General features: G+C 46.1%; 12 protein-coding genes across 12 annotated transcripts; 4 read left to right on the top strand and 8 right to left on the bottom strand.

Annotated features, from left to right (window-relative positions):
• Positions 1 to 54: 54 nt before the first annotated feature.
• Positions 55 to 397, bottom strand: KUCA_T00004822001 (uncharacterized protein; the record flags this gene model as incomplete). Its single annotated transcript, XM_022605946.1, has 2 exons — positions 55 to 252; positions 356 to 397. The coding sequence occupies 2 exons, from the start codon at positions 395 to 397 to the stop codon at positions 55 to 57; spliced, it is 240 nt and encodes a 79-aa protein (XP_022460827.1).
• A 209-nt stretch (positions 398 to 606) lies between these two features.
• On the bottom strand, positions 607 to 1,286 carry KUCA_T00004821001 (uncharacterized protein; the record flags this gene model as incomplete). The annotated part of the gene is made up of 2 exons (XM_022605945.1): positions 607 to 1,175; positions 1,238 to 1,286. 2 exons carry the CDS (start codon positions 1,284 to 1,286, stop codon positions 607 to 609), a joined length of 618 nt encoding a protein of 205 aa, XP_022460826.1.
• A 710-nt stretch (positions 1,287 to 1,996) lies between these two features.
• Positions 1,997 to 2,719, bottom strand: KUCA_T00004820001 (uncharacterized protein; the record flags this gene model as incomplete). The annotated part of the gene is made up of 1 exon (XM_022605944.1): positions 1,997 to 2,719. The coding sequence occupies one exon, from the start codon at positions 2,717 to 2,719 to the stop codon at positions 1,997 to 1,999; it is 723 nt and encodes a 240-aa protein (XP_022460825.1).
• A 646-nt stretch (positions 2,720 to 3,365) lies between these two features.
• On the bottom strand, positions 3,366 to 3,590 carry KUCA_T00004819001 (uncharacterized protein; the record flags this gene model as incomplete). Its single annotated transcript, XM_022605943.1, has 1 exon — positions 3,366 to 3,590. One exon carries the CDS (start codon positions 3,588 to 3,590, stop codon positions 3,366 to 3,368), a length of 225 nt encoding a protein of 74 aa, XP_022460824.1.
• A 2,365-nt stretch (positions 3,591 to 5,955) lies between these two features.
• On the top strand, positions 5,956 to 6,733 carry KUCA_T00004818001 (uncharacterized protein; the record flags this gene model as incomplete). Its single annotated transcript, XM_022605942.1, has 3 exons — positions 5,956 to 5,990; positions 6,046 to 6,117; positions 6,172 to 6,733. 3 exons carry the CDS (start codon positions 5,956 to 5,958, stop codon positions 6,731 to 6,733), a joined length of 669 nt encoding a protein of 222 aa, XP_022460823.1.
• Positions 6,734 to 7,000: 267 nt separating this feature from the next.
• Positions 7,001 to 7,666, bottom strand: KUCA_T00004817001 (uncharacterized protein; the record flags this gene model as incomplete). Its single annotated transcript, XM_022605940.1, has 1 exon — positions 7,001 to 7,666. One exon carries the CDS (start codon positions 7,664 to 7,666, stop codon positions 7,001 to 7,003), a length of 666 nt encoding a protein of 221 aa, XP_022460822.1.
• Positions 7,667 to 7,902: 236 nt separating this feature from the next.
• KUCA_T00004816001 (uncharacterized protein) lies at positions 7,903 to 8,463 on the top strand (the record flags this gene model as incomplete). The annotated part of the gene is made up of 1 exon (XM_022605939.1): positions 7,903 to 8,463. One exon carries the CDS (start codon positions 7,903 to 7,905, stop codon positions 8,461 to 8,463), a length of 561 nt encoding a protein of 186 aa, XP_022460821.1.
• Positions 8,464 to 8,746: 283 nt separating this feature from the next.
• Positions 8,747 to 10,180, bottom strand: KUCA_T00004815001 (uncharacterized protein; the record flags this gene model as incomplete). The annotated part of the gene is made up of 1 exon (XM_022605938.1): positions 8,747 to 10,180. One exon carries the CDS (start codon positions 10,178 to 10,180, stop codon positions 8,747 to 8,749), a length of 1,434 nt encoding a protein of 477 aa, XP_022460820.1.
• A 242-nt stretch (positions 10,181 to 10,422) lies between these two features.
• On the top strand, positions 10,423 to 11,544 carry KUCA_T00004814001 (uncharacterized protein; the record flags this gene model as incomplete). The annotated part of the gene is made up of 1 exon (XM_022605937.1): positions 10,423 to 11,544. The coding sequence occupies one exon, from the start codon at positions 10,423 to 10,425 to the stop codon at positions 11,542 to 11,544; it is 1,122 nt and encodes a 373-aa protein (XP_022460819.1).
• Positions 11,545 to 12,108: 564 nt separating this feature from the next.
• Positions 12,109 to 14,490, top strand: KUCA_T00004813001 (uncharacterized protein; the record flags this gene model as incomplete). The annotated part of the gene is made up of 1 exon (XM_022605936.1): positions 12,109 to 14,490. The coding sequence occupies one exon, from the start codon at positions 12,109 to 12,111 to the stop codon at positions 14,488 to 14,490; it is 2,382 nt and encodes a 793-aa protein (XP_022460818.1).
• Positions 14,491 to 14,921: 431 nt separating this feature from the next.
• On the bottom strand, positions 14,922 to 15,350 carry KUCA_T00004812001 (uncharacterized protein; the record flags this gene model as incomplete). The annotated part of the gene is made up of 1 exon (XM_022605935.1): positions 14,922 to 15,350. The coding sequence occupies one exon, from the start codon at positions 15,348 to 15,350 to the stop codon at positions 14,922 to 14,924; it is 429 nt and encodes a 142-aa protein (XP_022460817.1).
• A 209-nt stretch (positions 15,351 to 15,559) lies between these two features.
• KUCA_T00004811001 (uncharacterized protein) lies at positions 15,560 to 17,830 on the bottom strand (the record flags this gene model as incomplete). Its single annotated transcript, XM_022605934.1, has 1 exon — positions 15,560 to 17,830. One exon carries the CDS (start codon positions 17,828 to 17,830, stop codon positions 15,560 to 15,562), a length of 2,271 nt encoding a protein of 756 aa, XP_022460816.1.
• Positions 17,831 to 18,039: the final 209 nt, after the last annotated feature.

Raw genomic sequence — 18,039 nt, 5'->3', positions numbered from 1 at the left:
TCGCCCTAATGTCTCCATGACACTATCCTTCTCTCTGTTGTCTTTTCGAGAAATCTAATCATCGTAACCAGTCAGTGTTGTGTCTCTAGCACGGTTTGGCAGAGGGTAACCGTGAATAGGCAAGGCAGGACTGTCCCCATACAGAAATGTTTTCCTCAAAGGTGTCACCACAAATATGAACACTGGCGCGAGACCGGCAACGGCACATGCAAAAAAGACGTGAGGTCTGGTGTGGGCATGGTAGCGGAACCACTGTAGAGTTGATGTTAGTTGGATGCTCTGAAGTTGGTAGTGAGGCCTGAAATATCCGGGATTTGCAGCTCCCATTTCACCAAAGTTCTCAGAAATGACGTACTCTAATTGGCTGCTTGTAGTACACTGGATATTCTCCAACCATTGCGTTTATTATATGAATTCGTTTGGCAGTTTAACCTATGTTCGTCTATGTCTAGCCAACTTACCAAGAGACTTTAGCTCATTGGTTGAAAGTAATTGGGTCGGAGCACGACCTTTTCACCCAGGCGGTGCCAGCCTTACCTCATTGGCGAAGTTACTCTTCATTACAATATATTAGTCCAAACTAGCACTTAATGTTCTCCTAAATGTTCAAACCTTCTTCTTAGACTTCGATCTCGTCTCGACCCCGGTGCTTGTTGCAGTTGGCTTAGTCTTTGCAGCCTTTGCGGCGGCCTTCTCCTCTGCCTCACCCTTCAGATACTCCTCTTTGATCTTACGGTCAGCGTAGGTAGCATAGTACATCCCGGCCTGCAGCACTAAAACTCCAACCAAAAGTACGAGCACCATAAGCTCGCTTGCCACGATGACGCCTAGACCAGTGTTCTGGTCAATGTCACCCCAGATACCCGAAACGGCAGACTCAACGCCGACACGGATGTTGGTAAGGTAAACACATGTGGCCAAAAGTAAGGCAAAGAGAGAGCCGTATTCAAATAGCTTGATGTCAGTAACCGGCTTGTATATTTTGATAAAGCAGCCAGTAAATCCCAGGAAGACAACAAAGTGCAAAATGTGGATTATCCAAGCAGGTCCAGAGCCCCAGAGTTGGTAGTGCTTCAAAGCAGCGTCAAAGTGCGCCTCTGTAGCTTCCGAGGAAAACAACACGAAGAAGTCGTATGGGAGGTTACCATATATGGTGCCAATTACGAAAGAGACGGCTGAAGAAAGAGGTTAGTATAGAACGATGCCACGACAGAACCACCATGTTATGGATACTCACATGCGACTATGAGCACAGTTCCAATCGGAACAATATCTTCGTAAGCCATGCTTTGATTCAAATATATCAGCAAATGACCACAATGGCAATGGTTCAAGACAAAAGTGGTTAATCAAGAAAAAAAGAAGAACAACAATGAGCAAGATTCATTCTCGTTCGCCTATCTGGCCCCTGCCAAATCCCAAAACGGACGTTCGATGCACTGGCGCAATTTTCATAAGGCATCAACGAGATAAGCTAAGAAAACGATGGCCTCAAAAATATGGCAAATGGCAATTAAAACGGAATTATATTTGAGTGGGAAATGGTTTACAATGATTGTGGGAATTATGAGCATTGCCGTCGAATGAAATTAACAAAATTGAGGCCATCTTTGTGAAGTTGATTGGGTCATTGTAGCGTGGTTATCGGTTGATTGGTGATCTAAGGTGACTAATTTGACCACATATTGGAATTTTGTAAAATCACGGAAAAAAGTTGATTTTCTGAAATTTTGACTTCTCAAGGGAGCTAACACGGCTAGGAGAAAAATTGAGGAATTTTATGGTTTTTTGTCTTAAATCTGTGATGTTATCCATTATGGTAGAAAGTTTCACGAGCAATAGGTAGAGATTTAGGGTAGAGGCTAGCCACGCATGGCAGCAGAGGCCTTCCATAAATGCTGCTCCTGAAACTTTACTGATCTCACCTACATCTCAATTTAAATCCTCAACCTTATATTAAAGTTACAAAATTGTGCCAAAAACCTCCCCAAGACGCTTAAGCAGCAACTGGCTCGGCAGCAGCAGGCTTTTCAGCGGCTGGCTTGTAGTCCTTAACGTATGGAACTGGAACAAACTCATCCTCCTTTGGGTCGATGATCTGGACAGCGTCTGGCAAGGCCTTTGGACCGAACTTGGCGGCAGCTGGGTCCTTCATGATCTTGACCTTAACACCCAAAACACCCTGTCTCAACAAGACGTGTCTGGTGGCAGTGTCGATGAAGTCGTTGACTGGCTGACCGGAGTGGATCATGAAACCGTCGGCAAACTTCATAGACTTGGCTCTGGCAGCTCTGAGCTTACCGGAAACGACAACCTCAACACCCTTAGCACCGGACTCCATCACATTTCTGACGACACCGTAAGCGGCTCTTCTGATGGCAAGACCGTTAAGCAACTTGTACTTGATGGACTCACACTGAGCAACGGCAGAGAGACCACGCTCCTGGACACGCTCGGCGTAAAGAACAAGCGAGCCTGGGGCAAGCTTGAATCTCTTCTGGACAAGGAAGGTCAACTCGTTGATTCTTCTTCCCTTCTCACCCAAGACTTCTCTGGTCTGGGTGGCACGGATGATGACCTCGGTCTTGGTTGGGGTGATTCTGACCTCAACACCGGCGTATCCCTGCTCGGCCAATTCTCTGGTGAAGAATTCGTTCAATTCGGCGTAGAAGACACCGTCAGCCACAAGCTTTCTCTTCTTGGAAATAAAGGAAACCATCTTTGTATATATTAAAGTTGTTGTTTTTGGAAAAGAATCAATGTTACAGATTGAAGGTTGAAAAGTTTTAAAGGCATTGAAGAGGGTGTGTGGTCACCAATAAGGACTTCGTGCGATGCCCAATGTTGTCGATAAAAGCCCATTTTGGAGAGCAGACTCAGAAATACCCTTATTGTACCAGAATATGCACAATTAGGATGTGACTGCTTTATATAACCGGGAGACATCCCGTTACAGCGGGCCTGCGTATGCATGAACAACAGTGCGTCACTAGCGATTAAGGATAAGGATATAGGGGTTGCGGTAACAGACTAACTATTATTCTCGAAAGCGCCGATCGCATACGTTATTGCTCCGACTTCTGGTAATATTTAGAAATGCAGTCTTGTTTAGACCTGTGATCAATTTTTAATTATTACATCTACTTCGGAAGTTACCACATGGCGCTCAATTTACAAAGGTAATTCATAATAAGGTATAGAAAGGCTTAAATAAAGTCCAACAATGAGTAATCTCGAAGTGGCAAATAAAAAGGCTGCTAATTATGATAAACGCATAAAGAAGACGTGCGGAACGCTTCAGTAAAAAACAAATCACTAGTGAGCGAGTGGACAAACCCATGGATGGCAATGAACAGCGATTGTGCCTACAACCCAAGAACAACACCGGCAGCGACAGCAGCGGCTCCCATTGCGGCAAAGGAGCCACCCATGGTGGCACCAATACCCTCATAGGCTGAGACTGTGTTGTTGGAATAAGGACAGTCGGTGACGGTGGCCGCACATTCAGAAATCGTCACCTCAACGGTAGAGGTGGCTGCCAATGCGGTGGAGGCAACGAAAAGGCTAAGAGCGATTGACTTGAATTGCATATTGAGATAGAAAATAACGAGGGGAGGTATGAGTACTTTCGGAGAAATTCTCAATTTTTTGTTCAATAGAAGAAGACCACTTGGTTCAGCCGAGTTCGGGGGATAGCGCTTTTATAAACTCAAAAACACCTCTTTTTTCTTTAAGCAATCTAGATTGGACATAACTCAAATTAGGTTATGAAATTCGACAATTATAGACGTCTGCGGAGTTCTGCAAACAATAATTGCTGCATTGGGCAAATGCTTAGCTCAAAATTGACGTGGGACTGATTATGCAGTTATCGAGCCGGCTGCCTGTATAAGTCTATGTGCTCACTAAATAAAGTGCCTATTAAGTGTTTTTGCTGAAGTGTTTATTTTATTCGTTGGTTATATCCGTGCTCAAACTATTTAGACCTCAGATATTTGATATTACCGATGGTGGCTTCAGTTTCTCAACCTGTCTTCTTCTAGTGGTCACACCAACTTTGCGGCTTATCGTCTAAAACGACCCCACTGGGATCGGCATGCTGCAACTGGAGTTGCCGTTATATGGTGACTAGTGTTTTTAAGCAATGTGCTTCAATGTCCCGAGTAGAAACCCGGCCTTCAACCAATGCTTAATTTATTCTGCATCTCTAAGCCTTATGCCAGTGAATCGGTTTAGCCGCTGTCAACTGGTGAGCTGCTCGTTATCAAGCTCGATTTGGCGAGCCTCATCTGACCGCTTGTGCCCGTTAGCCTGAGCAAACATGTCGTCACCTGGTCATCACGTAGCCGTAAAACCTCGCTGGCCTTAGCAATGTTCAGTTCTCATTATAATAATGTTCTATTTGCTTATATTCAGCATATTTTCTCGGAACAATCCAGAACATGAAAAATGTCCTATAGGAAAGCCCAGCCAGTAAGAACAGGGGTTGTTGCTGTAAACCGAAGCTTTGAAACCGAAGCTTTAGCGGCTATTTTAACCACTTGACGGCAATCTTTAGTCGGAACTGACAGTATTATTCTACTCTCCTGACACCGAAGGTCTAAGCGTTTGGACAAAAGCATAAAGCACCTGCTAAGCCCTGCAGAGATAAAGGGGAAGAGATAGACTCGCACAAAAGCTGTTCCAGAATGCCAACTATAGCTAAATCGATGTGAAACATCTTGTGAACTCATGAATCTGATGTCAGTGTACCAATTGTTAAAACCACAGACCTAGTGAACTCGTGACAATATTGTGAAGTCTTCTCAATGAACTTCAAAGAGCACACCCAGAGGAGAGACTCACAATGGCCATTGTTTCTCCAAAAACAATAAAACTGGTTTTTTTTCCACCTAGTGTTAGTGATTGTAGCTCCTGTCTATCCTCTATATGTCTGTTGTCTCCAGAGCCCCGCCTTTCATACAACCCGAACCGTCATTGTCGGTCTGAATGGTGACAATGCCAAACGCATATCAGCAGCGAGTTTGACACGATGCTCGACATAAATTGCCCATAAAGGCATAGGGACAAAACTTCGGATATACTGGGTTGAGATGATGTTGGTCGTCTGGGTTCCTATCACAATTGTGGTATATGCTCCAGATCCTTCTTACTGAAGTCGTTTAATGAAATACCCATCACCATCACCACGCCCACCATCTAGGTCGGTTTCGCAAAAAATTGACCCGCCTAAGCTGTTCTGTGATTAAGCTTTCTCCGGTATTTCCTTACGCGAAATACGCGGAAACCTTCTGGCTGATTTCCTTTTTGAGGCAACTGTCGCCTGTTTGAGTTCTGGAACCGTGCATCAATGACTCTCAACGACTCGTTACCGGTCCCGAGCTAGGAAGCGCTAAAGCTAAAAAAATACACACAAACAATACTCATCAAGATAATATAGGATGCAAAGTACCATTTTCCGGTTCGGCCGATAGCAACTGGAAAAAATGCGGGTCTCCGACAAGTTCTACGTCTTTACAGCACCAGGTACATATTCCGTGGCCGGATTGGGGACACCGCCTTGAGTAGCACCGCCCGATTTACGAGATAACTGATACACCGCTCCGAAAGGTGATTGTGAGCCGGTAACCATCCTTTGATTCAGAGACACGAGTTGTGGAAAACGGTGAACTCATTGTCTGAAACAAATGGAGGACTTAAAGAATGGGGAGAATGTTTGAGAATGTACCAAGTAGCGTGCGCTCCCCGGGTTTCTCCCAAAACGGCAATTGGGCAATCGGCCCATCCAGACGGGTCTCTGGGGCCCAATCGAGACCAACGGGCCTCTAGAGCTGGTGAAAAGTCGGTTTGGATAAAGATAACATCTGAATTTCGGAGTGAAATTTTAACTAGCAAATATCAATTGATAACCAAGTCAGGTTTTGAGTTTGTTTAACTGCCTACTTTGGTTCTGTCATGCGAAGCATCAAATGTGTGGTCGTAGGGGATGGGTAAGTTGACTTTCAAAGTTGTTCGCGTAGCAGAACACTGACAGATGTCAAACAGTGCTGTTGGAAAAACGTGTTTGCTCATTAGTTACACGACCAACCATTTTCCCCATGATTACATTCCAACTGTGTAAGTGAAATTTTCGTCTGATAGCCAAGACCTCTCTAACATATGTTCCACAAGGTTTGACAACTACTCCACAAATGTGATGATCGACGGAGAACCCATCAAGCTGGGATTGTGGGATACCGCTGGTCAGGAGGAATATGATAGGCTGAGACCGTTGTCATATCCTCAAACAGAGGTATTTCTGATATGCTTCTCGGTGGTGGAACCCTCGTCGTTTGCGAACGTAAAGAACAAGTGGATCCCCGAGATCCGTCACCACACTCCACGCGATGTCAAAATCCTATTGGTGGGAACCAAGTCAGATCTCCGTGACGACCCTCACGTACAAGACTCGTTGCTTGAGATGAGCCAGGAGCCCGTTTCGACCCGTGCTGCCAAACAAGTTGCTCTAGAGACTGGATGTATCGAGTATCTCGAATGTTCGGCCGCATCCCAGGTGGGTGTCAAGGAGCTGTTCGATACTGCAATTCGCTGTGTTTTGTATCCTAAGGAGGAATCTCCTGCTCCTCGAGCTGCTGCTCCACAGACTAAGGTTGGTGCTGGCCGTGCAACTGGTGAGGCTGGTGGCTTTACTAGACCGAAGCCCAAGAAGGCCAAGAAGTGTATTATTTTGTGAACTCAATGAAGTAGAGGAATTAAATGGTGTTACTGACATTGTTTTAGAAACTTCAAGAGTTTTTCAAGAGCATTTCCAGAACATTTCCAGAACATTTCAAAGACATATCCAGGAGCTGGAGCTGACCTTGTGCGGCTCAAACAAGGACCGAACGAGATTCGGTAAAACGTGCTTAGACTACATCATTTAAACTTCCAAATATCCGATAACATTGAAACCAATCATCTATGTAATTTCACTTAAATCTCAACTCTCAATTGCCAATTATTACTTCATCAGCTTCGCTCTGTCCGGATGCATACCACCAGATGTAACACTTGACTTTGCATCATCACCTGGAACCACCCTCTTTTCACGAGTCTTGTGCTCTCCCTCCAAAATACGACTCCTTCTCTCTTCAAAAAGTTTCTCGTTCTTTCCTTTGATTTTCTCCAGTCTGTCCTTGGAATTTCCACCACCACCAGCTGTCAGCTCCACGTTGATTTTGCGGCCTTTCAGTAACGTATGATGCTGTTTCAACGCCACGTTGATCTTGGTCTGTATATCTGTGTTTTCATTAGAAAATTCCAGAAACGCTATACCCTTCTCAGGTCTCATCCTTATATTGTCCGGACTGGATGTTTTGAAGTGTGACACCAGCTCTGTCTGTGTAACCCCATACGGCAAGTTTCCCACAAAGAGAATGAACCTGGGGCCTTCTTTCGACACAGAGCCTCTACCCTTCTTACCACGCCTCGTCTTTCTCTTTTTGGGCTTATTCGCCTCTTCTTGCGCCTTTAGTTCTTCCTCGTGCTTCTGGATCTTCTCCAGCTCCTTCTGCGACTTTTCAGACGTCTTTGCCTTGAACTCCAGTGCCTTCCGCTGTTTCTTGGTCAGTTTCTGGACCTCCTGAGATTCTTGGCCACCCTCTAGAATTTCGATTGGATCACTCATGTTTTAATATTTTACAACTGCTGTTCTGGACGGAGACCGGTGAGCTTTGATAAATTTCTTATCCCACAACACCAAAATTTTTCATCTAGAGATGAGCTCTGCGGCTGGTGCACTTCGGTGTGGCTGGAAATTCCGCCCGTCGGCTCTTGCTTTAGGTATCTAGTTGAATATAGCGAGCTAATTGGTTTGATATATACTGACATTTACATTTGATTACGCATATATACATCCGCACAATGAGACCCGCTACCGTGGCTCCGAAAATAAAAATCAACTTGAAGGACAGGACCAGGGAGAAGAGTGCTGAGAGAAGCACCGGTGAGGTCAACTATAGAGACAGGGATATTGCTACGAAGAGGGAGGAGACTAGAGGCAGATCGCCAATACGACGTGGAGAGGGTTTAGCTGGTGGTGACAAATACGATAAGAAAAACAACACGATTGATAACGAGGTGGTGAAGAACACAGAGAAGAGCACAAAAAAGCAGGAGGTCAATGGGAAGGCCAATACCGAAGCCAAAGACGAAGCAGATGAAATTTACGTCTCCGCCGAGCCAAACGACGAAATGATGAAACTGATGGGATTTGGCAGTTTTGACACCACTAAAAACAAAAAAGTCAAAGGAAGCAACGTTTATGCAGCACACAGGTCGAAGCCCACTGAGTACCGTCAGTATATGAACCGTGAAAAGGGCTTCAATAGGCCATTATCGCCTCCTCCTGCCGAGAAGAAGAAGAGAAGACTCGAGAATCGTGAAGAGAGAGCCCGGGAGAATGAGAACTCCGTGAAGAAATGAAGTTGAAAGAATTGTCTCACAAGGCTGCAGAACAGGGTATGCGTCTATGCATATATGCGTCTACTCGCTCACTACAAGACTGTGATATGGCTAACTGACTAAACCTGAGGTTAAAAATCACGGAGACTGAGGAGTCATCAAAAGGCTCAAACTAAGCACTCAGGGTTATACCACAAACCCAGAATGCATATTTGAGTTTTCAATATTAATTTTTCACATCGCAGCATGTCTACGCTCCACTCCAGAAATCGTCTCGCTACCTGAATATTTTACAATTTTGATGCTATTTAAGCGTCTGCTTATGCTGTTCCAATAGACTCTGATGCATGTCTCTGAGATCATTGTAGTTCTCTGTAACTGTCCTTAGCTGGGCCTCTAGTTCTTGAACCCTCTTAGAGTCGTTCTCGACTGTCACTAATTCTGGTTGACTCTGGACAACGGTGGAATTAACCATGCCCCAATTAACAAACCTCTGTTGCTGTTGACGAGTTTTCTCCAGAAAAGTCTCGAGATCAAAAGTCTGCTGTTTTGATGAGGGCCCTTCGATCTTGACCCAGATATCGTGTTTCTCCGTAACGTCACGTTCTTCCACTAAAGACCGTTTCAGAGCAGGAAGAGCCTTCAGCTGTTTGACATCAGCATTGAGACGCGAATCCTTGTCCAATTTTTCATAGTTGACAACCGAAAGTTTTACTCCAGTTATGGCCGAATTCAATGGCTTGAGTCTTCTCACCACTTGCTTCGTTACTATATCTGAGACGAATGCCTTGCCGGTAACATCACCTGACACTAAACTCATCCCATCTATACTGAGATCTAGACATGTGACCTCTGCGCCTGCATGGTGGGTGAACGTCTCACGCAATTCGTGATCAGGAGTGAGAGTCACGATTCTACCAGCTCCTCCGACAGCAGCCAGTATCCCCTCGGCATTGGCCTGGTAAAGTCTGATTTGCCTGATTGAACCCTCAGCAGAACCGGCATAAAAGCACCTTTGAGCTGGATCAATAGTTATAGAGGTCACAGGCCAAGGCGCCACAAATGTAGTGAGCAATGTCTTGGATTGAAGATTGTAGCATCTCACCGTAGCATCAGTAGAGGCACTGAACAGTTTGATGTCATCCACCAGACCTTGGGTCAAAAACACGTCCGATATAGGCAAGCTGTGATCTGAAAATACACAATGGGGCTTAACAGAAAAATCGTCAGCTCCACCAATGCATCCTGACAAAAGATCTAAAGTCTTCCAAACGAGAATCCGCGAATCTGCTCCTCCAGAAACCAAGAACGTTCCATCTGAGGAAAATTTCAGATTCGTTGCCGACTGGTAGTGTGCATCTTTAGCCAATAGCAAAAGCCCCGAATTGATCTCCCATAGGTATATCCTGCCGGATTTTCCTCCTCCAGCTAATAACCATGGCTTACCATCTTTGAGACACACGTCTAGTGCTTTGAGCTCCTCCGGCACCGGCATTTTTTGCTCTGGACTTTCTTTTCCCCAAACATAGACGTGAACCAAAGCCTTGTCTTTGCATGATGTGAAAAGCCTATGACCAAATCCTGTCCCAGTCAAGGCAAAACCGGCCTTGTTAGAGTAGCACTGGCGAAACTGGGCATGTTGCTTGGAGGACTTGCTGGAAGCGACGATTCCAAACGATGCAGCATTCTGCTTGTCAGAAGGAACTCCCTCTGCAATGTAGAAAACGCTCTCTTCCATAATAGTGAAGAATATATGAGTATATACAGTGAATATACACAGTTCTATCAAGACTTGTACTACTAAGATAATGGCCTGAAAAGTTTCGGTGGTATCCGCACGAAAAAAATATTTAGTGTGCCCTGGTGAAAAATGGCAGCGCTCTTCCCTTCGCGCTTTCGCGTGGCGTTTTTGGACAAGACTTATCTTGAGAAAGTTGCTGAAATTTCGTCTATTCTGCAGGCATAAACGTTGATTTCAACATGCCCATTGATATAATTAGAACTGTCATTGCCAGTGGCACCGAGTCGTTGTCTTGGTGGCCACAACTGGTGAGATACGGACCAGTAGTACTGGCCGTGGGTGGACTCAAGTACTACTTCACAGGAACCCACAATACCTGGGAACGTGACATGAATGGCAGAGTGTTTATTGTTACTGGTGGAACTTCTGGGGTGGGTGCCGCTATTGTGAAGGAATTGGCCAAAAAAGGAGCTCAACTGATTCTTCTGAGCTCGCAGGTAGACCGCACTCAATGGTTCGTGGATTATATTAACGATTTGCGGGAAGAAACCAACAATATATTGATCTACGGCGAGCAATGTGACTTATCCTCACTCTATAGTGTTCGGAAATTTGCGACTACGTGGCTGGATAATGTTCCCCCAAGAAGGCTGGATGGAGTCATTTGCTGTGCAGGTGAGAGTATACCACCTGGTACCGCTCGCTCTGTCAGCAAAGACGGGATAGAATCTCAGATAGCTGTCAACTATTTATCGCACTTCCATTTGCTTACGCTACTGTCTCCAGCATTAAGGGCGCAACCTGCAGACCGTGATGTGCGTGTTATAGTCACTTCGTGTGTCACGCAATCACTGGGGGAAATAGATTTAGAGGATCCTTTGTGGCAGACCAAGAAGTATCCACAAAATCGGCCATGGAACGTGTTTGGAACTTCGAAACTGATGCTGTCAATGTTCGCGAAAGAGTATCAAAGACGTCTGGAGGCGGTGCCGCGTAAGGACAACGCTCCCTGTAATATCAGAGTAAATGTGGTGAACCCGGGAATCATGAGATCACCTTCCACGAGAAGAGTACTCTCTCTAGGTTCGATTTGGGGACTCTTTATCTATCTGTTGACGTATCCGATCTGGTTTGTTCTGCTCAAACCTACGGAGGCTGGAGCCCAATCTTTCCTTTACGCTCTGTCCGCTCCCGTGCTAGCAGAACTGAAAGGCGGAAACTACATTCAGGAGTGTCATATAACACAGCCTGCCAGGAAGGAACTGGATGATCAACAGCTTCAGGTTAAGCTTTACGAGAAAACCGAGGCGTGCATTGCTCAAATCGAGCGTAAGTCGGCCTCGGCGAAAAAACGCGTTTGATTGGCCCAGACCTTATCAGGGTCGATGGCTGGTGAGACAAAGGACTGCGATTTCTCCTCAGCTTCTTGCTCCAAAACCAGGAAAATATACTCTTCAGTACTCACATCAATTTGCATTATCACAGATACTTTAAATGTAAATATGCCACGCGCATGTCTCGGTGATCACAACCTTCACCTATTCTTTCCCCAGCCAATGGCTTCCGTATCGGGCCAAGATAGCGCGAGAGGGTCAGATATCGGCTGCACACGCCCCTTCTTGTGTTGCCCATCTGCTGCCAACCTTCTTAAATAGCTGGCCATGCATTTGGATGGGTATTTTGACAAATCTTCAGAGGAAAATCAAGCTTTTTAGAGGTTAGGATCCACAGTTTTATCCCTGCTATTTGCTATAAACACATTTTGCTTTTATTTCGGGCCTTTCAGCACTCCAAAATATCAAGCCATACTTCCGTGAGTTTGACCCCCGTCAAGTAAAGGCTTGCTGAAGACTGAAGACTGAAGCCAGAGCACACAAGAGAATTTTTTCAATTTACCCGAAAGAAAGCCTCTTAAGTCATCATCCATGGAACCCACAACCAGATCACAGCCGGTTTCGTCGCTGACCAGACTGATCAACCAGCAGAAGAAAGAGAGTCATGCTCCTGGCCTTGTGATCGATACAGGAACAGCGCCGGCAGCACCAGCGGAATATCCCCCAAATGGTACGATCACCACCACAATTTCAATCGAAGGTGCTTCACCCGATGATGAGCAGTCCGCATTTGGATCATCGACCAGTTTGTCGCAAACAGTGGAGAGTTACCGCCCCATACATTATCAGCCAGTGTTGAACAGGCAATCATCTTCGCCTTTGTCTCCTTTTGCAAAGACAAGTTCCAGATCCAATTCTGTGGTCTCATTGTCTTCTAGTATACCTTACTCTGCTCCTGGAGGTCGTTCGCTTGTTCAGGGTACAAGCGGTATCAACAGCGCTGGTTCAAATGGGCTTAACCAGGCCTCCATTCCAGTCTCGCAGCACATGCCCAATCTGCCTAATGGAAATGTCATTTCCAGCATCAACATCTCATCACCAACCGTGGCGAACGCAGGTACGATAGAGCCTCGTTTCATCATATCCAAGCAGAAAGTTGCTGCTACTCAGGCATCGCAGTCTTCGTTCTCCGCTCTTCACCAGGGAGGCCAAGCCAATATCTCAAGATCAAACTCGCATTCGTCTTTGGGAGGTATTTTCTCCAAATCAAGAAGAGGAACAGTCACAGGATTTGATGGGGTTCCTATTCCATCAACATCAGTGATTTCCCAACCGATCTCGGCAAGTCCAAACAGTCCTTCATCTCACAGCTCTACCGAGAGTGCTTCGCAATTCCAATCACGCCCTTCGGTAACACCCAATGCGCGCCATTCGTCAATGGCAGATCTCCGCCGTTTTTTTCGTCGTTCTGTGAGTGGAGCATCCCCAAGGACTGTTACTCAAAGCAATTTATCTGCGGGGATAGTCAACAGTGCAAGGAACTCGCCGGCGATGTCCCCCATGCAAAGCAACTCGTCCATACATGCCTCGAGTGTTGTGAGTACACCAGGTGAATCAGCAAGTGTTGTTGGTCATGCAAACGGGTCTTTTAACAGCCGAACTGCTTCTGGACGTGGTGTTCCTCTGCCTTCACCCAGTCTTCCCAAGACAGGAACAAGCTTCTCTAATGTGAAGGGCTATGCTCCATCCCCGGTAGCTACCTCCGGATCCTTATCGGCTTCGCAAAGCTCATTGCCATTCTCCAAGAGATACGGTAAATATGGCGAGAACTTGGGTGCTGGTGCTGGTGGTACTGTGAGGCTGGTGAAGCGTGTGAGCGATTTACAGATCTTTGCCGTCAAAGAGTTTCGTCCAAAATACACTCACGAGACCAAGCGTGATTACACCAAGAAGATCACCAGCGAATATTGTATTGGTTCTACCTTGAGACACCCCAATATCATCGAGACCGTGGAGATCTGCTACGAGAATGATCGTATTGTGCAGGTGATGGAATATTGTGATTTTGACCTGTTTGCAATCGTCATGAGTGGAAAGATGTCGATTTCAGAAACTAATTGTTGTTTCAAGCAGATTCTCAACGGAGTGTTATATCTTCACTCACTTGGTTTGGCCCATCGTGATCTCAAGTTGGATAATTGTGTGGTTTCCAAGGATGGTATAGTCAAGATTATCGACTTTGGATCAGCAGTTGTGTTTTCATATCCATTTTCTAGTACATTGGTTGAAGCTCACGGAATTGTTGGTTCAGACCCTTATTTGGCTCCAGAAGTGTGTGTTTTCAGCAAATACGACCCGCGTCCTGTTGACATTTGGTCCGCGGCCATTATCTATTGCTGTATGATGTTGAAAAAGTTCCCCTGGAAGGTACCAAAACTCACCGACCCCAGCTTCAAGATGTTTGCAACCAGAGACGAGACTCTTGGTGAGATATTGAAAAGAACACCTTCCCCTCCTGCTTATTCGGACTTCACTACTAATGAACAGTCTGTTTCTCCGAGCACGAAATCCCATGCACTAAGAGAATACGAGGACCTGAAGAAGGCTCTCCCAGAGGAAACTCCTGCAACTACTCCAGCCACCACCGGCACTACAGGCACGAAGGACTCCGGTGAAGAAGGAAAAGCTCACACTTCAGGGCTCAAGGGCGAGGAGCGACTTTTGAATGCTCTGCCACAGGAATGTCGCCCTCTGATTGGGCGCATGGTGGAGTTGGCACCAGCATGCAGAATTACCATCGACGACTGTTTCAAGGATTCCTGGCTCGAAAGTGTCCAAATGTGTCACATGATTGACGACGGAGAGTTTGGTGACAAGTTGATTCCATCTACCGACCACGAACATACCATTGTTGATCAAAGTGTTGCGCACATTGCGTCTCTGGAAAAGAATAAAAATAAGAAGAAGCGCTGAAAGACTTTATCGCGAATAGCGAATCCGAACTGTCCAATGGCTGGGTAAGCTCACTGAAGTTTTCCACAGCATTTGAGTGTCAATCAAAGTCTTCAAGACCAAAATCCATTTGAAGTGATCGCTTCGAGTCCTCGGAGGAAATTCTGTGGCTTGGGCGATTACACGGTTTTGAACGAAAATTTCATCTCTCCCTCACCATTTTTCACCTTTTCCATATGCATCGCATCAAACGGCCAAGACCGACTAGACACACTGTATCTACATTTCTATAACCACCAAGCAAAACCGAACTGGACTTTATACCAAAAGCTTTAATGATGGTCATATCACCGTTTAACTTTAACAACTTCTCTAATTAAATTAATCAAAGAGTGATCCTGATCTATGTACAGTGTTCGTCCCTTTCTCCGCGTCGGCCTATTGAACCCTTCTTAAGCAACCACGTCTATTCCAATCGTTTTAGCCGTTCCTAAAACATTTCTGGCAATCACTTCGAGATCCATGTGCTGATGCCTGAAGTCTCCCTTTTTGATTTTCGCAATCTCATACACATGTTTCAGACTGAGGGTGGCTACTGGCTTCTTGTTTTCCGCCGAGCCCTTGGAAATTCCGGCTGCTTGCATCAACAGCCATACAGTCGACGGCGATTTAATGTCGAATGTAAAGGTTCTGTCTGGATTCACCTTCACCAATGCAGGAATCGGCGTTCCTGGCTTATAGATCTGTGTTCTGGCGTTGAACTCCTTGCAAAAATCAATGGCTTTTACACCCTTGGATCCCAACGCAGGACCCACAGGAGGAGTAGCGGCAGCCTTTCCGGCAGGCACTATCAGCTTGACTAGCGCAGTTTTTCCGGACATGCTGGCAGTATATACGTTACTGGAGTCTGCTAATGACGTTAAACACGAGGACGGTTGGCTGAAAAACCGAGAAGATGGACTTGGGTTACCCGGCCTGATATTGATACCTCCAAGTGTGTGCGGACCAATATGGGCAAGTTTAAGCGGCTCGGATCGAACATACAATCAGCTTAGTCAGTTTTCTTCATTATCTATTGTTTATCAGTGAGTTAGCGGCGGTTTTTCCTCTTCTTGGACTTGTTGAGCCGATAATTTGAGTCACTGCCGGCCTTCCTCTTCTTGTCGGCCGGCTTGAGGGGTTCCAAAGAGCCAGAGCCCTGGCCTAGCGGAATGGACTTGTGAGTCAAACGGGTATACACCAGGACATACGCAGAGGAATTCTTCAGCGCCTGTTTCTCGGGGATCTTGTTGATATACTCATCATCATAAGTGGCCCATGAACCATCCGGCTGTCTGCAATGTGCGATGTAGTGGCCTGAGCTGACAGATCTGCCTTCATGGACTATAACTGAGCTAAGCACATATTTCACCGGCAACTTCATAGAAGTGGTATATTCAGTCAGATCCAATACTGCCGGATATGAAACATTCGTTTTCACCTTCGAAGAGGCAATTCCATTAAACCTAAATCTCTTGAGATGAATTGCCAGCGTCTCCGGTGCCCTGTCTATTCTGGAAATCTTGACAGCAACAGTTCTTTTCTTACAGTTCTCACACTCATAGCCTCCTTGAGTCTTATCTTTCTTGTCTGTCTTGATGATTTCTGGCGAGAAAAAGTCGCGGATAGACGACTCTATGGAATATTTGGGGGAAAGATCGGCGACTTGCGGCTGTGCTGGAGCCGGAGATGCTCTGTCTGTATTTGATTGAGATTGGGGCTTCTGTTCGAATTCTGGGTTGGCCCTTGCCTCGACCCGGCTCTCCAAAAACTCAGACATGCTCTTCTGATCATCTTTATCCTCGTCGGCGTTGTGTGAGTTGGAAGACTCGATTTTTTCCTTGAGTTGTTTCAGCTGGTTGGTGTCTAGAATTGAGCTATTTCTCTTTTTCCTATTATCCAGCGAAAGCGAAAGATCGTAAAACTCTTGTTGTGTATTGGATATGTGGCCACATGACTTGCAAGTGACAGACTGGTGCAGTAAACCGCCAAATATGTCATAAATGATGCTCTGGTTGAGTTTTACGCCTTTGGGGGTGGAATCTTCCTGAAGCCTCGACATCAACGACATGAAATACTCGTGAGAGTCCTCCTGTTGCCATTCAGACATCATACAGTTGATATCACCAAGTCTCTTAATCAGCTTTCTGGGAAGGAAATGACCGCTCTTCTTGCCGGTGTTTGAGATCTCAAACTGCCATAGCCTAGCGGAGGTGTCTGCCAATGTCTTTGTCACAGACCTGGGGTTTAATTGCTTGTCATACTTGCCTTGATAAACATCTTTCAGATAATGCTGTAGAGCGGGAACGTGAATTAAAGATTGCACAGCAGAGTTCATGTAGCAAGTGACTCCCTGGTTGAGCAATCCAATAGGCTCTGAGTTGACCAGTTCTCTCCAATTCTTGAAAATGCGTTTAGACCCGTTGGATCCACGATCTTCAGAAAATTCGTTGAATCCGTAGAACTCAGACAGTGGCAGAATTCCAGAGCTGATGGCAGTCTCTTCTTCTGGTGAGGTGGGAGGTGTATTCTCCAACTTGGGAAACTGCTTATTGTTGACTCCCTTCGCGGTCTCATCAGCATCGCCTTCATCATGATCATCCTCTGCTTCGCTGTTGTTGGATGAGGGGGATGACATATCATCCTTGAGCTGTTTCTTAAGTTCCACCAGGCGGGTGCGGCTCTGACTAGAAGTGCTTTCGGCCTCAGAGTCGGAGTCGGAGTCGGAGTCAGATTCGGATTCAGATTCAGAAGACGCAGAGCCAGATTCAGCATCGCGGGACCCTGGTCCCAACTCGGAGTTACTGTCAACTTCATCGGCAGTGTGATAGTCATCATCTTCGTCTGAATCCGAGTCAGAGTCGAAATGCTTTTGATCGCTTTCAACGACAACATCCAATCGATCAGTCTCCACTGGCACATTTTGCGCACCGAAAGCTCTCTTCTTTGAAAGGGGCTGGAAATCATCATCCGAAAGTTCAGTAGACTTGTCTTCAAGATCAGACATGCCTAGATCTTCGTCTTCTACGGCTGGAACAGCCGAGGGTTTCGGACCGCGCTTCTTGTCAGCTTTCGCAAATAGTTTTTTGCCAGCATAGATGGCCACAGCCTCAGCCATGGTCACCTTTTGTCTCATGGCCTTGCTGGGAGACACCGGTAACACCGGTTCGGGCGTGGCAACGTCGATTCTGGCTGCTGGGTCCTTCTTGGACGAGAACGACACGTAACTGGACGGCTGCACGGAAACTTTGTCTGGAAAACGCGCTGGGAGAAACTTCAACGGCTCGGCATATAGTCTATCGATCGTTGAGTTGTCAGCCATGTGGTGTGATAAATACGGTGACTGGCTTTGGCGTTATCTATCCTCTGATGGGATAGGATGTGGTGTGGTGACTTTGCGTGTACTGCTCAACGTTCGCGATCCCGTTCTTGTATTTTGGCAGGAAACAGCGAACAGGCGGCTGCGAAGGGAAATGACAGGGCCACCTAGATGGATATAAAAGGGCGATGCGGTGGGATGCGGGAAACACA

This window comes from Kuraishia capsulata, genomic scaffold (assembly GCF_000576695.1).
Source record: "Kuraishia capsulata CBS 1993 genomic scaffold, Kuraishia_capsulata_scaffold_6, whole genome shotgun sequence".
Lineage (NCBI taxonomy): Eukaryota > Fungi > Ascomycota > Pichiomycetes > Pichiales > Pichiaceae > Kuraishia > Kuraishia capsulata.
This window is presented reverse-complemented; position numbering and strand designations above follow the sequence as displayed.